The sequence below is a fragment of the Loxodonta africana genome, chromosome 2 (assembly GCF_030014295.1).
Source record: "Loxodonta africana isolate mLoxAfr1 chromosome 2, mLoxAfr1.hap2, whole genome shotgun sequence".
Classification (NCBI taxonomy): domain Eukaryota; kingdom Metazoa; phylum Chordata; class Mammalia; order Proboscidea; family Elephantidae; genus Loxodonta; species Loxodonta africana.
Genome location: NC_087343.1, coordinates 185,948,338 through 185,963,153, shown reverse-complemented (window position 1 = coordinate 185,963,153; position 14,816 = coordinate 185,948,338). Strand labels below are relative to the sequence as shown.

Here is a 14,816-nt window from a genome sequence, read left to right as displayed (position 1 = left end):
CTGCTGAAACCTGTCCACCATGGGTGACTCTGCTGGTATTTGAGGTATTGGTGGCATGGCTTCCAGTATCACAGCAACATGCAAGCTACCACAGTATGACAAACTGACAGACAGGGGGTGGACAGAGTCAGTACATGCTATTAAATGCTTATAAAGATGCTATATTTCCATGTCAAGGTTAGCGATGTTGAAGCCACCTTCATCCCTTTGGTTCTTTGAAAAATAAGTCAGTTGACTAGAGCTAGAGGCAAGGGTAGAGCCTTTGGACTAGGTTAGATAGCTCCTGTTCCAATTCCACCATTAATACCAGCTGTGTGACCTTAGGCAAGTTACTTACTGCTTCTGAGCCTCCATTTTCTCCTCTATAAAACAAGACCAAAAGCCCAAGGAGACTAGCAATGAGAACTCAGCAACCTATGAAGCACATCGAAATAGCCCATATAAGCCCTGGCACATGGGGGAAATCAAGCCCGTAGAGACAGGCCCACCTTACCAGGAATGTGTTTACCTTAATGAGATCTTGCTTTTCTTTTTCTCCACAGGTGATGGCCTTTTTGATGGCTTTTGTTTCTTTCAAGACAGCCTGAGCTTCATCCAGTTTGTAGCTGCCCTGAGCATCAGACATTTTCTTATCGATTCTAAGAGACAGGTAAGGGGAAAGGTCACACAAAGACATGGCCAGGGATGGGGTTTCCCCAGGGGCAAAGCACAGAGCATAGCATTTTGATTCCATTCCTTTCTCTGTCCTGCACGCCCTCCCCCTACCCAGCTCCCTCCTGTGAAAAAAAGCACAGAAGGTCCCCGTTAAATTGCGAATGCGCCATAGTGTATAGCTGCAGCAGTAACACAGCTGTTGAAGTCCAGGGTTTTTGCAATGTTAGCTCTTATAGGAAGCCTTCCCTGGTCACCTCTCTGTCTTCCCGGTATGGCTGGGGGTTCCTATGATGCATTGCACATAGCTGAGACACTGCGCTCATTACCTGGTGTGAAAATTAACAGTTTTTCTGGTAGTTTCTCTGATTTAAGGAGCCCCAGTGGCACAGTGGTCAAGTACTCGGCTGCTAACCAAACGTTCAGTGGTTCGAATCCACCAGCTGCTCTTCGGGAGAAAGATGTGGCAGTCTGTCCTGTAAAGACTGCAGCCTTGGAAACCCTATGGGGCAGTTTTACTCTGTCCTATAGGGTCACTATGAGTCGGAATCGACTTGATGGCAACAGGTTTATCCCTGATTTGACTCAGGCAAGCTTGGGAACAGGCAGGGGCGGGGTTGTTTAAGTCTGAGTAATTTTTGTATCTGACACAGAATAGTCTTTAACCGTGGGTTTCTCAGCTTCAGCACTATTGACATTTTGGGCTGGATCATTCTTCATGGTGGTGGGGGGCTGTCCTGTGCATTGCAGGGTACGTAGCAGCATCCCTGTCCTCTACCTACCTGATGCCAGCAACACCCTTCCTCCACCTCATTATGACACCAAAAATGTCTCCACACATTGACAAATGTCCCATGGTGGGCAAAACCACCCCTGGTTGCAAACCACTATCTTTAATAAGTATTGTTGAATTAATGGACACAAGGAAGAGAAAGTTAAAAGGATGGAAAAAATCCCACCCCTACTAATTATTAATAGTGAGACCTTGGGCATGACTCTCAACCACAGGCACCTTAGTTTCTCCCTCTAAAAAACTGGGATCATGTCATCTCCCCTGCCTATGTCCACGGATAAAGGATGGGAAATCGTGTGGTCAGTGCAGAAGGATGGCACAAACATAAGGGATTCAAATAATTCTAGACTGGAGAGTTTATCGGCTTATCCAGGTTCTATACACAGGTTCAGGGGCATTGGTGGTTCAGTGGTAGAGTTCTTGGCCTCCATGCAGGAGACCTGGTTCGATTTCCAGCCAATGCACCTCACGCGCAGCCACCGCCCATTTATCAATGATACGATGCTGAACAGGTTTTGGTGGAGCTTGCAGGCTAAAATAGGCTAAGAAGAAAGGCTTAGAACAGGCAGCATTTTGTTCCATTGTGCATAGGGTTACCATGATTCAGGGGCCTACTTAAAGGCAGCAAACCACAACAGAAGAATACATACAGGTTCATTTTGATGGGAAAAAAGGGTAAAAAAGAGTGAAGGGTCTTGGTGAAGTTTTCTGAAGGTCAGACCAACCCAGAGATAGTGGGGAAGGGAGGACCCTGAGCCCCTGAGAAGGGAGGGCCGTGGTGTGGAAAAGGTTCTGAGGGCAGAGATCAATTTTAACTGCTTCACATTTTTGCCAAAGGCTAGGCCTGAAGTTTGAGTCCGTGGTGAAGAAAGGAAGCTTTACAGTCTGAGGGAACACCACAAACCTATTATTTAAGGATGATAAACCCCTCACAGGCATTCCTTTCTGGTTTTGTGCTACAGGCCCAATTGTCCTGGGCTAAAAATAACCTGAGTGGGGAATCTCTGGGAGGAGGAGGACGGATTTTCATCATGGTCTCATTGTCCATGCCTCTGAACAGAGGAGAGATGGAGGGAGCACGGTCTCCACATGGCCCTCCCCCTTCCGTTATTTCAGCCTCTGTGGAGAGAAAACAAAGCCCCACTTATGTCTTCCCACTAAAAATAGTCTGTCTATTCCCTTTGAGGACGTGGGCCTGGGCACGCCTGCCAGGTTAGCTGAGACGGGTCTCAGATTTAGTCTGAGAAATTAGTCTAATCAGAGTTTTTCCTGTCAGAGTCTTGCCGAAGATGCTGTGTGGAAACAAGGCTCCCCCACAGCGAGTGTCCCGGACAGAAGGTGGCCTGGCCCCAAGTGGTGAGAAGGGGGAGATGCCATTTGCTTGATCATGTCCAGGGGCTGGGGGCTGTGCCCGGCTGTCCTCTGCCAACAGGATGGGACAGAAGCAGTTTGTCTGCTGGGCCCCGGGCTTGTCCACCAGCCTCTACCTGATTTCTCTCAGGGGCCTTAGCAACCAGGCTCTGGAATTTGGCTCCAGAGAGCAGCTTGGAGAGGGAACACTCTTGGGCTGGAGCGGGGAGAGAAAACAAAGGGTCACCATTATGTGTTCAGTGAATGAATCTTTTTTTTTTTTTTTTTAAGGGAAAGAATACTTGTGTGTGTGTAGGGAGGAGGAGGGGAGATGCATGTATTTCAGGATTTCCAAATCACGCAGCTGTCCTTTCTCTCAGAACTTGGGAGATCCACACACCCAGCCACCACAGGACAGCCAGAGAAGCAGGGCAGAGGCTCTGAAAGCAGCAGCTCCTGTTTGTCTTGTCCAAACAGCTCTTACCTGGGTAAGGGGGTATGTACAAAGATGCTGCACTGCATCTCCCACTGTGACAAGACATCAAGTCTCAACTCTTTCCTATTTACAAGGGCTCAACAATGCTGACAGGACAAAGGCCTAAAACTTTTGTGTTGATTTTTCTTTCCAGTCTCTTCTAAGAGCTATCCTTCAATTCTCATTAATGTTTCTCCCTTCCTTCCTTCCTTTCCTTTCCCTTTCTTCCCTTCTTAAAGCTAGGATTACTGGCCAAGAATAGAATAAGTGAATGAGCCCCCCCCACCCCCTCTCAGTGTTCTGCAAAGAGAAGTAGGAGTGACTAGATCATCCCCCACTCATCATTATCATCATCTCGTTGCTGTCCAGTTGATTCCGACTCATAGCGACCCTATACGACAGAGTAGAGCTGCCCCGTAGAGTTTCCAAGGAGTGCCTGGTGGATTTGAACTGCCAACCTTTTGGTCACCATACATAACTCGTAACCACTATGCCACCAAGGTTTCCAACTCATTGCTGTCGAGTCACTTCCGATTCACACCCTGAAAAGGAAGGATCCCAAGGGAGATGGAAAGTTGCCTTATGTTTTCTGGGAATGGGAAAGGGTGTTGTCTGCATGATGCCAGGAAGCGGGCGTTAGAGCATGAATTTCAAAATTCACCAGTTCTGGGTTCCAATCCCAGCTCTGACATGTGCTAGCTGGGTAGCCTTGGGTGTTTTTTTGACCCTGTCAGTATCCTCATCTATAAAATGGGGCAGAACATAAACTTCTCATAAGGGGATAAAGAGGGTGAAATGAGGGGACTGAAGTAAGTCTTTACCCAACACAGTGTCTAGCCCAGGGGGGATGTATAGTTCATTTGAGTTCCCTTCCCAAGTCCAAGCAAGCAACTAGCTAGAGGTCATCATCACTCCACCCTTCACTTACTAAATCTCTTATTATGTGCCAGGTACTGTCACACACTTGTGTGGTACGATGGATCGCTTTTGTGTGGCCTTTCTAGCCATGGTCTTGTGACTCCCATCCAAGTGATTGGGCAGGACTGTGTTATAGGGTAATTGTGGCCCACCAAAGGGATTGGTCAGTTTTTGCCATCCTGCTGGGCTTGAAATGAGCCACACAGAGGCGGGAAAGAGAAGAGCCTACCACCACCCAGAAAAGAGAGACGGGGGGAGAGACCCACAGGAGATGGTGCAGTGGGCTCCCCGGCCCATGAAGCGAGAAAGCTGAGTGTCTCTGGGCAGAGACTAAGGGCCAGGGAGAGGCATGCCTACAAGCACGGCTGGGAAGAGGCTGTTTGATGGAAGAACTGTATCCTTGAGTGTTTCTGAGCCTGACTTGTGAACTGTTACTTCCCTAATAAGCCCCATAATAGTGAATATGATCTGTGAGGCCATTGCAATGAATTATCAAACCCAGCAGAGAAGTAGAGAGTGTCGTGGGAGGGATAATTGGTGTCAGAATTGGTAAAATGGCCGAGAAAGGAGGCATATAGGCCTCTTAGGAATCAGCCTTGGGCTGTTGGCTCTTGATTGTCCTCCCCCCTTGTGAAGTTAGAGGAGGTCAGATGCTGACCCCATGCCATTTTTACAACTTGACATGGATTTTCCAGTTTAGTCTTTACAAACACTTATTTTTCAGATCAAAAAACTGAAGCTCAGAGGTGTAATCACCTTTTTATGGTCCCAGAGAATTGGGATTTGAACCTAGGCCCTCTTGCCTCTTGAAGCCACATTCTTAACTCTTTGTGCCACAGGTTTGCACTCAAGCAGACACCTTCTTCCACCCTAAACTCACAGCCAGGCTTCCGGCTAAGGGCTAAGGTGCGTGGGCTGCCAGAGCTGCGATGGAGTCTTATCTGGGCCTGATATCAAACATGGGCAGAGGGAGAAAAAAGGAGGCTTGTCTTTGGGATTTTAGCATCGGCTTACCAAAGGACAAGAATTTTCAATGCTACTACAGGGTGACAAAGTGGTAAAACAGGTTTGCGGTGGCTCTGAGAATAATGGGAAGTGTTCTAACCAGAAGTTCTTGAGAGTTTCAGGAGGCGGGTAAAGGGAGGGAACATACGTGGGCAGTGAGTTGCCCTTCAACTATGTGCTCAGAAGCTGTTCCATTAGCAGGAAGTGGAGGACTCAGACTATTGCTTTACAGGTCAGAAATAGGAATTTTCTAAGCTTACACTATTGCCCTGAGTAGTCCTTGGAGCTACTGAAGATTGCTAAGAAGCATAAAACATAGTCCCTGCTCTTAGGGAGTTTAGAATCATTATACATACACACACATATGTAACGTTGTTGTTAGATGCTATTCATCTTCATTATTGTTGGTATGTTCAGGTCCATTGTTGTGGCCACTGTGTATTTTAACTGTTCTCCAACCTAGGGAGCTCATCTTCCAGCATTATATCAGCAATATTCTGTTGTGATCCATAGGGTTTTCACTGGCTAATTTTCAGAAGTAGATCGCTAGGCCTTTCTTTCTAGTCTGTCTTAGTCTGGACACTGCTGAAACGTGTTGGGTGACCCTGCTGTTATTTGAAATATCAATCAGTGGTATAGCTTTCAGAATCACAGCAACGTTGGCAGCCACCACAGTACAACAAACTGACAGACAGGTAGTGGAGATATATATATATATATAAACATATATAAAGCCATAATTTGTAATACAAAAAATTATTACACACAATTTATAATATAAAGATATAAAGCCATAATTTCTTATGCTGTGTGTTGTGTTGGATTCATGGTACCTACCCCAGGCAATGGGGCATGTGGGATGACGTGAATAAGACCCAATTGTCTCCTCGACAGATGGCCATTGTTCCCTCAATTTATAGAGGCTGGTGATAGATATCCAAAGACTTAGGGCTGTGGCCACTGAGTGGAGGAGTGGATTTGTAGTTCAGGGGATGTGGAAAAGGTACAGTCAGGGAGAGAAAAAGCCAGTGACTATAGAAACCTGAGAATCTAAGCAAAAATACTCTTGGAACAGAGAAATCCAGTGGGTGTCCTCCCTGGAGCTTCTGAGATGCCTACTAGGTGACCTTTGTAATGGTCATCCAATGAGAGCACATCAGAAATACTGAACACAGACTCACCGAACAAGTCTCAGCTATATCTCATGGTTAATAACAACAAGCTAGTATTTATAGAGCACTTACTATGTGCCTCGGTTTCTTTATCTATAAAATAAATTAAAAAAAAAAAAAAAACCAAACCCATTGCTGTCAAGTCAATTCCGACTCATAGAGACCCTATAGGACAGAGTAGAACTGCCCCATAGAGTTTCCAAGGAGCTCCTGATGGATTGGAACTACTGATCACCTGGTTAGCAGGCACGCTCTTAACTACTACGCCACCAGGGTAGTTAAAAACATTTCTTAAGAAGGTAAACAGAATTACCATAAAAAAAAAAACCCAAAAAACCCACTGCCATCCAGTCGATTCCGACTTAATTACCATATGACCCAGTAATTCCACTCCTAGATATAGATACCTGTTATGGATTGAATTGTGTCCCCCCAAAACATGTGTTGTAAACCCTATACCTGTGGATGTAATCCCATTTTGGAATAGGGCTTTCTTTGTTATGTCAGTGAGGCCATATCAGTGTAGGGTGTGTCTTAAGCCAATGCTTTTGAGATATAAAAAGAGCAGATTAGGCACAGATGGGGAAGAGAGATGCCACACCACATAAAGATCACCAAGAACTGAGGAACGGAAGCTGAAAAGATACAAGGACCTTCTCCCAGAGCTAGCAGAGACATAAATCCTTCCCCTAGTTCTGGTGGCCTCAATTTGGACTTCCAATGTGCCAGCTGAAAAAGTAAATTTCTGTTCATTAAAGTCACCCCCTTGTGGTATTTTATTAGCAGCACTAAGAAACTAAGACAATACCCAAAAGACTTGAAAGCAACTACGCTACTGGACACAAGTACATCAATGTTCATTGCAGTACTATCCACAAGAGCCAGAAGGCAGAAACACCCCAACTGTCCATCAGTAGAGGAATGGATAAAAAAAGTGATAGACACACATAAAAAAATGTCCCAAACCCATTGCCATCAAGTCAATTCCGACTCACAGTGACCCTACAGGACAGAGTAGAACTACCCCCATAAAGTTTCAAAGGAATGGCTGATGGATTCGAAGTGCCAACCTTTTGGTTAGCAGCTGAGCTCTTAACCACTGAGCCATAAAAAGAAATGAAGTCCCGATACATGGTATAACGTGGATGAACGTTAAAAACATTACGCTGAGTAAAATAAGTCAGTCACAAAAGGACAAATATTGTATGAGAAAAACTTATTAGAGGTTACCAAGCGTGGGTGGGCGTGGGAGGGGGAAGTTACTGCTGAAAGAGCGCTGAGTTTTTGTGAAGGGTGATGGAATAATTTGGAAATAGTGGTGATCGTGGCACAACATGGTGAATGTAATTAACATCACTGGATTGTACACGTAAAAGAGGTTAAAATGGCAAATGTTTTGTTACATATATTTTTACCACAGTTAAAAAAAAAGAACTTTCCTCATAGAGTTCCTTTGAAGACCAAATGAGAATACCCATGTAGAAACACTGGCTCAGAAACCCGCTCAACAAATCCTAGCTGGTATTATCACAACAATGACAATGAATACTTCGGTTCTCAGGAAAGAGTAGGACTGTATCTTACTTGCCTGCAAGTCAGCTTCTGAAAGTGAAAATTACATTTGATTAACGTTATCCTGGAAACTCCATAAGTCACCCACAAAGTACAATGTATACGGCATTGTGCATTCTTATCCAGTAATTTACTTGTTCGTGCAATAGATCATTGTGTTCCTTCAGGGGAGCACTAGATGAAGTAGTTGTTCATTTTTATGGGCCATGGGAAAAAAGGGTTTTTGTTTTTTTTTTTTGTATGTATGAGACTCCACTGGATCTACTTAAGGAGACAGGTACACAGAAATGCTCAACTGTATTTGTCTATGAATGGAAAGAAAAACTCAACCGGGTAGAACAGACCCTAAGGGCTTGAGAAGTTCAGAGGAGGTGAGAACTCCATGGTTGGAAATGATCCTCCTCTTTTCTCTTTTCAAACCCCAACCTTGGATGACTATGTCTTCAGTAAATGTCAGTGGAAAAGAACTGGAATTGAACAATTAGAGAACCACGTTTCCAGAGGGGAGGAAGGAGGAAGGGGGTTGAAGGAGCGGGAGACAGAGAAGCAAAGGACAGAGAGGGTAGGAGGGGAACATGGGCTGCTCCACCGGGCAAACAGACTTACTTCTGCAGGGTCTGAAAACCACGCTCCTTGAACTGTAGCTCCTGCTGAAGGTGAACCATCTCTCTCTTCAGCTTGTTGACCTAGATGGAAGAAGATCACACACGGGGCTGGATCTAATGCCAAAGTCGAGCTGCAGGCTGCCTTCTCCCAAAGGAGCAGGTAAGCCACAAACCCAGAGTCCCCCACGCCCCCTGGATAATACAGGGATAATACTTTGGACCACACTGGTCACAACACCCCAGCCCTCACCAATGATGGCCTTGGCCTCTCTCTACAGCTTCCCATTCAGTCAGCAACCCAGCTCAACTTTCCTGCAGGTCCTCGCAGCCAGTCATCACTCCAGGGAAACAGGAAGTGGAAGGGAGCTGACTAACCTGGGATAGAGCTTGGCCTTCCCATTTCCTAGCTGTGTGACCTCTCTCAAGCTATCTTGCTTCTCTGAGCCCTCCTTTCCTGTTCTGACTGATTAAGGATGACTGCATCCCTAGGGTCGTGTATTGCTTAAAGCAGATAATGGGTATGGGAGTGCTTTGCCTACAGGTGAGAAGCAATATGGTAACTTTAAAGGCAAGACGAGGGCTAGGAAGAAGTTTTCCCAAAGATGGCCCAGGAGCCAGATCCAGTCTGCAAGAATGATTTATTTGGCCTGTATCATGTTATTTGTTTTAAATTAATAGTTTGCTAATAATTAAATATTGAGAGATTTCATGTAATGAGCCCACATGTACAGTTCCTCTCAAAAAGAAAAAATCTGAAAGTCTGGCAATACTGGGGCTACATTCCAGCATGAGCACAAGAGATTAGAGCTGAATTCAGCTACCCATTTAGACAGGGCACATCTCGCTAGGTTACACAGTCCCCCCTACTCCCTACTGCCTCACACCCAAGCCACTCCCCATAATAATGTTTTCTTTGCAGGCATCTGAGTTTATGGCTCTTACTTGGAGTTTAATTAAACCAGCATTCAAAATACTGATTGTACCTTGAGCAAGTGGCTTTACTATTGTGCTTTAGTTTACATATAAGTAAAATGGGACTAATGTCTATCCCTCAAGGTAATCAGGGGGATTAAATACGATAATGTAGAATAAGCAATAGCTAGAAAGACAGCATACTATATTTGAGAAAGACAGCACACTATGTTAAGAACGTTGGAGTTAGGCTTCAGTCCCTTGTGTCCTTGTGTCCTTGAGCAAATTATTTAGCTTCTCTAAGCCTGTTTCCTCATCTTTAAAATGCAGATAATGATAGCTACTTCATGGGGTTATTGCAAAGACATGAGATAATACACATGACGCATTTAGCACGGTATATGGTGATTGCTTATGAAATGGTAGCTGCTGTTACTATTACTACTGCTTCTACTACTGCTGTTACTATTGTCAGGGGCGGATTAACCAGTAAGCAAGGTACGCGCTGGCCTACTTGTGTTTGCTTGCTAATCTGTAGTGTATAACTTCACATGAGTGTGTGCCTTGCTTATTTGGTAATGTGTCCCTGATAATTGTTAATATTTAGGGTCTTGTTACCAGCACTGGATGCCATGACCGGCTGAAGCACCTATCGTGACGTTCCAGAAGGGTTAGTGGCCTGAGGCTACCTCACTGAACCCATTAATGGCACAGGTGAAGAGGCCATACCCGGGATTTTGCAGTGGCAATTTCAGCTTTCAGGATCTCAGGGTCATATTTAGAACTGGATGACGAACCAGAAACCACTGTAATGAGAAAGAAAAAAAAAAAAGATATTTGAGTAGAAGAAACACATTTTGGCAAAGATGGCTTATTTGGCTATCTATGTAAACTCACAAAGTACTGACTAATTGTGAACAACCAAAATGTCCAACCAAGGGGGATTTGTAAAATAAATGCGGTAGATGAAAAACATGGAGACTACGCAAGGCATGTGATTTAAAATGATGGCGCGGAAGGATATTTGATGACAGAGGAAAATGTCCCAAACGTTTTCTTTTTTAATAATTTATTTTTTATTGCTGTTGAGAATATACACAGCAAAAATGTACACCAAGTTCCTACATGTACAATTCAGTGGCACTGATTACATTCTTCAAGTTGTACAACCATTCTCGCCCTCCTTTTCTGAGCTGTTCTCCCCCATTAACATAAACTCACTGCCTCTGCGGTTCCTATCTAATCTTTTGAGTTACTGTTGACAGTTTGATCCCATATAGATAGATCTTAAAAAAGAAAAATGCTCAAGGCAAATACTCGTTACTAGTTAAGTTAAACTATTGTTCACTTTTAAGACGACTTCAGGGGATATTTTTGGTTTAAGGTTTAAAGATTATCTTAGGCAATAATTTCAGGGGTTCATTCAGCCTCCCTGGCTCCAGAAAACCTGAATTCCGTGAGAATTTGAAATTCTGTTCTGCATTTTCTCCCTTTTGATCAGGATTCTTCTCTAGAATCTTTGATCAAAATCTTCAGTAATGGTAGCCAGGCACCCTCCAGCTCTTCTGGTCTCATGACAAAGGAGGCAGTTGTTCATGGAGGCAATTATCCACACATCCATTCCCTTCTCCTGTTCCTGCCTCTCCTTCTTCCTCTGCTGCTTCAGGTGAATACAGACCAATTGTTATGCCTTGGATGCCTCTTGCAAACTTTTAAGACCCCAGGCACTATACAACCAACTAGGATGTAGAACAGAAGCACTAAATACGTTAGTAGGCCAATTCTGAGATGTCCCATGAAGCCATGACCCTAACCTCCAAACCAAGGAACCAAATCCCATGAGGCGTTTCGCTGTACATAAGCATCCTCAGTCTACTCTGTTTTTGTCATTGTTGTAAATATACCTATCACACAGCTTTCACCAATTCAGCTTTTTACTGGTGTACAACTTATTGAAGGCAAATGTATTATTAATCAGGGGTACAACCCTACCCTTAATCAATGTGATTTTTCTATCACCATAAACCAAAACTCAGTACTTCATACTTCATAAGCAATAATTCTGCCACTTCCTTTCCCTCTCTCCCTCCCTAGACCTCCCCCCCTCAAACCACTAATAAACTTTGGTCTCTATGCATCGCTGTTCTTGTCTTTTTATATAAGTGAGGTCATACAATATTGGTCCTTTTGTGACTGACTTATTTCACTCACTCATCATGTTTATGAAAATTGTAAAGAAAAAATGGTTTACAAAAATTGTAAAGAATAATTTAAATTAGAAAAGATAGATTTTATATGCACACATAAGCATTTAAAAACGACTGTAAAGAAGTATATCAAAGTGGTAGCACTGGTATCTAGAAAGCTAGATATGAATGATATTAATGTTCCCCTTTGTATTTTTCTATCCTTTCCACATTTGCTAACATGAACATGTCTTTTTATAACCAGAAGAAAATACTAAACAAGATTTATTCTGTTTTACAGTATTAATGTACATTTGAAAAGGAAAAAAATTACCCATAATCCTATAACCCGAGCACAATTATCACTTCCCCAGGTTGCCTTCCAATGTTTATCCACAGTTCTACATATGGTTGTAGCCTTATTGCATTTATTTTTAAAATTTGCTAATTGATGTCCTGAGAAAAGGACCTTAAGACTTACAAAAATGAAGGCAAAAAGTAAAAAGCCCTGCCAACACCCTGAGTTCAGACTTCTAGTACCCAGTACTGTGAGAGAATAAATTTCTGTTGTGTATCACTTTGTGGTAATTTGTTACTGCAGCCCTAGGTAACTAATACACTAGCTACTGACTTTAGTAGTATGTTCTTTAACCTTTCTGAGAGCCATTTTTCTCATCTGTGAAATGGGGATGATAACAGCTACCTCACAGGGTTATTGGACTGTGTAAATGACAATGATTGCAATCACACACAGTAACCTCTCAGTAAGTGTCAGCTACCATTACCTGTCAGGAACAAGTGCCAAGTGTTGTGGATACAAAGATATATAAAACCCTGTCCTTGCCTTCCAGTTTAGAGATTAATATGCTTGTGTGTGGCAGGAGAGCTGAACAAGAAAACAGATAATTTAACGTGGGCTGATCAATGCGCATGTAAGTACAGAGAGCCACAGAAAGTGTTCTGGAGGAGGGAACATTTGAATTGGGCATTCATGGATAAGTAGGAGTTCGCCAGATGAATGACATTCTAGGCTGAGTCACCAGCAAGTGCAAAAGGCACGGGTTATTTGTTCTTTTCAGGAAAGGGCAATTTGTTCAGGATGCCAGGAATGTGGGAAAGAGAGGTGGAAAATAAATGAAAGAAACAAATGTAATGACAGGTCAGATATATACTGTGGCACATGACTGTGAGTGACTAAATGTTGGGCTGTATGAGTGCTGTTTGTTTCAGTTTGTCTTAGTTTCCTAGGGCTGCTGTAACAAAATACCACAAAGTGGTTGGCTTTAAACAACAGAAATTTATTGTCTTATAGTTTCTGGAGGCTAGACATCCAAATCAGGATATTGACTATGTCAGTTCCTTCTGTAGGCCTCTCTTCTAGTTTCTGGTGGCTGCCAGCAATCTGTGGCGTTCTTTTGCTTGTAAATGGATCTTCACGTGCTGTCTTCCCCTGTGTATGACTGTGTTCACACGTCTGTTCTCCCGTTTTATAAGACACCACTCAGAAGGGATTAGATCAGGACTCACTCTAATCAGTATGGCCGTGTTTAACTTAACTGATTAAAAAAAAAAAAAACAAAAAACTCTATTCCCAAACAAGGTCACATTCATAGGCACAGGGATTAAGACTTAAACATGGTTCTGGGGGGACACAATTCAATCCAACAACATAGTTGAACCCTGAGGTGATCAGCCCACAGCCCATCCCTTCTGCTGACACCACCCTCCCTCAAGCCCATCCTACCAAAAGAATTTTATATCTGGATAGGATGTTAAAGACTGCTTTATCCCACTTTTTTATAGTGTTTAATTTTTGTTTTTATTAGCTTTATATGTGAATACAGTTGAATAGTCCAACATAGTATAAAAACCCCTTGCCATCGAGTCAATTCTGACTCAAGGTCCCTGTAGGACAGAGTAGAACTGCCCCATAAGGTTTCCAAGGAACAGCTGGTGGAGTCGAACTGCTGACCTTTTGGTTAGCAGCCGAGTTCTTAACCACAGCACCACCAGGGCTCCAACACAGTATAAGGTTTGCTATAAAAAACAGCATTCCCCAGCACTTGCCCCTACATCTTATACCCCAAAAGAGGAACCACTTCCAACTTGTTCAACCATTTTGTTGGGTGTCTATCTGCAGGTCTCTAAAAATACGTGTTTTTTGCTGCTGCTTGATTTTTTTCAGTTGTAGGCATTATTTATTCACATCCCTTTATGGAGGATGAGAATTCAGCTGCCCTTCTTTCCCCAGCCCCTACACCACACACTGCATCCTCTCGTCTCTCCATCCTTCTAAGAGATATTGCATAATTTCGGTGGAAGTAATATTCAATGTTTGCATTATTTTGACTCTGTAAACACTATTTGCAGCGAAGTTATGCAGTCGACTTTGATTACTTTTCCATTCCAGCATGCTTTTTTTCTTCTAAGGTTAATAATTGTCATTTTTGTGTTTGCTTAGTTTCTACAGACTTATCACAAATTCAACTATGCACTTTGCCAGTTACCTAAGTCTCCTCTTGTGGGGTCCAGACCAGGAGGCGTTCTGCCCATTTCCTTTTTTTGGATCTATTTCACCCAGGCCTCTAACCTGCCTCAGTGTGAGCAGTTGCCCTCACACATGGCTGCCCTCCTATGATCCCCCTGCACAGTCTGGGTATCCTCCCTGCCTCTCTCCTGAATATCATGTCTGCTTCTTTTTGGTCTACCCCTCATTCTGATAGAATACAATCTCCACTAGCTTCCGGGGAAAGGAAGCATGAAGAAAATTAACTTTTTGAAACTTTGCATATATAAAAATATCTTTATTCTATCCTAACTAGTTGCCATTGAGTTGCCTACAACTCATGGTGACCCCATGTGTGTCTGAGTAGAACTGTGCTCCATAGGGTTTTCAATGGCTGATTTTTCACAGATTGCCAGGCCTTTCTTCCGAGGCATCTCTGGGCGGACTTGAACCTCCAATGTTTCAGATAATTTGTTAACTATTTGCAACTCCCATGGACTCCCAGAAACCCTGGTGGCGTAGTGGTTAAGTGCTATGGCTGCTAACCAAACGGTCAGCAGTTCCAATCTGCCAGGCGCTCCTTGGAAATTCTATGGGGGCAGTTCTACTCTGTCCTATAGGGTCGCTATGAGTTGGAATCAACTCGAAGGCACTGGGCTTGGGCTTGGGCC

The 14,816-nt window shown here is 43.5% G+C and overlaps 1 protein-coding gene across 2 annotated transcripts in view; it reads right to left on the bottom strand.

The window, feature by feature from the left end:
• Positions 1-14,816, bottom strand: part of WWC1 (WW and C2 domain containing 1) — an 81,618-nt gene that overhangs the window by 63,302 nt on the left and 3,500 nt on the right. For both annotated transcript variants that reach the window (XM_003404646.3, XM_003404645.3), the window contains exons 2-4: positions 10,183-10,259; positions 8,543-8,622; positions 509-638 (exon numbers count right to left, since the gene is read on the bottom strand). In XM_003404646.3, coding sequence (XP_003404694.2) covers positions 509-638; positions 8,543-8,622; positions 10,183-10,259 — 287 coding nt within the window. The remainder of the gene's footprint in view (positions 1-508; positions 639-8,542; positions 8,623-10,182; positions 10,260-14,816) is intronic.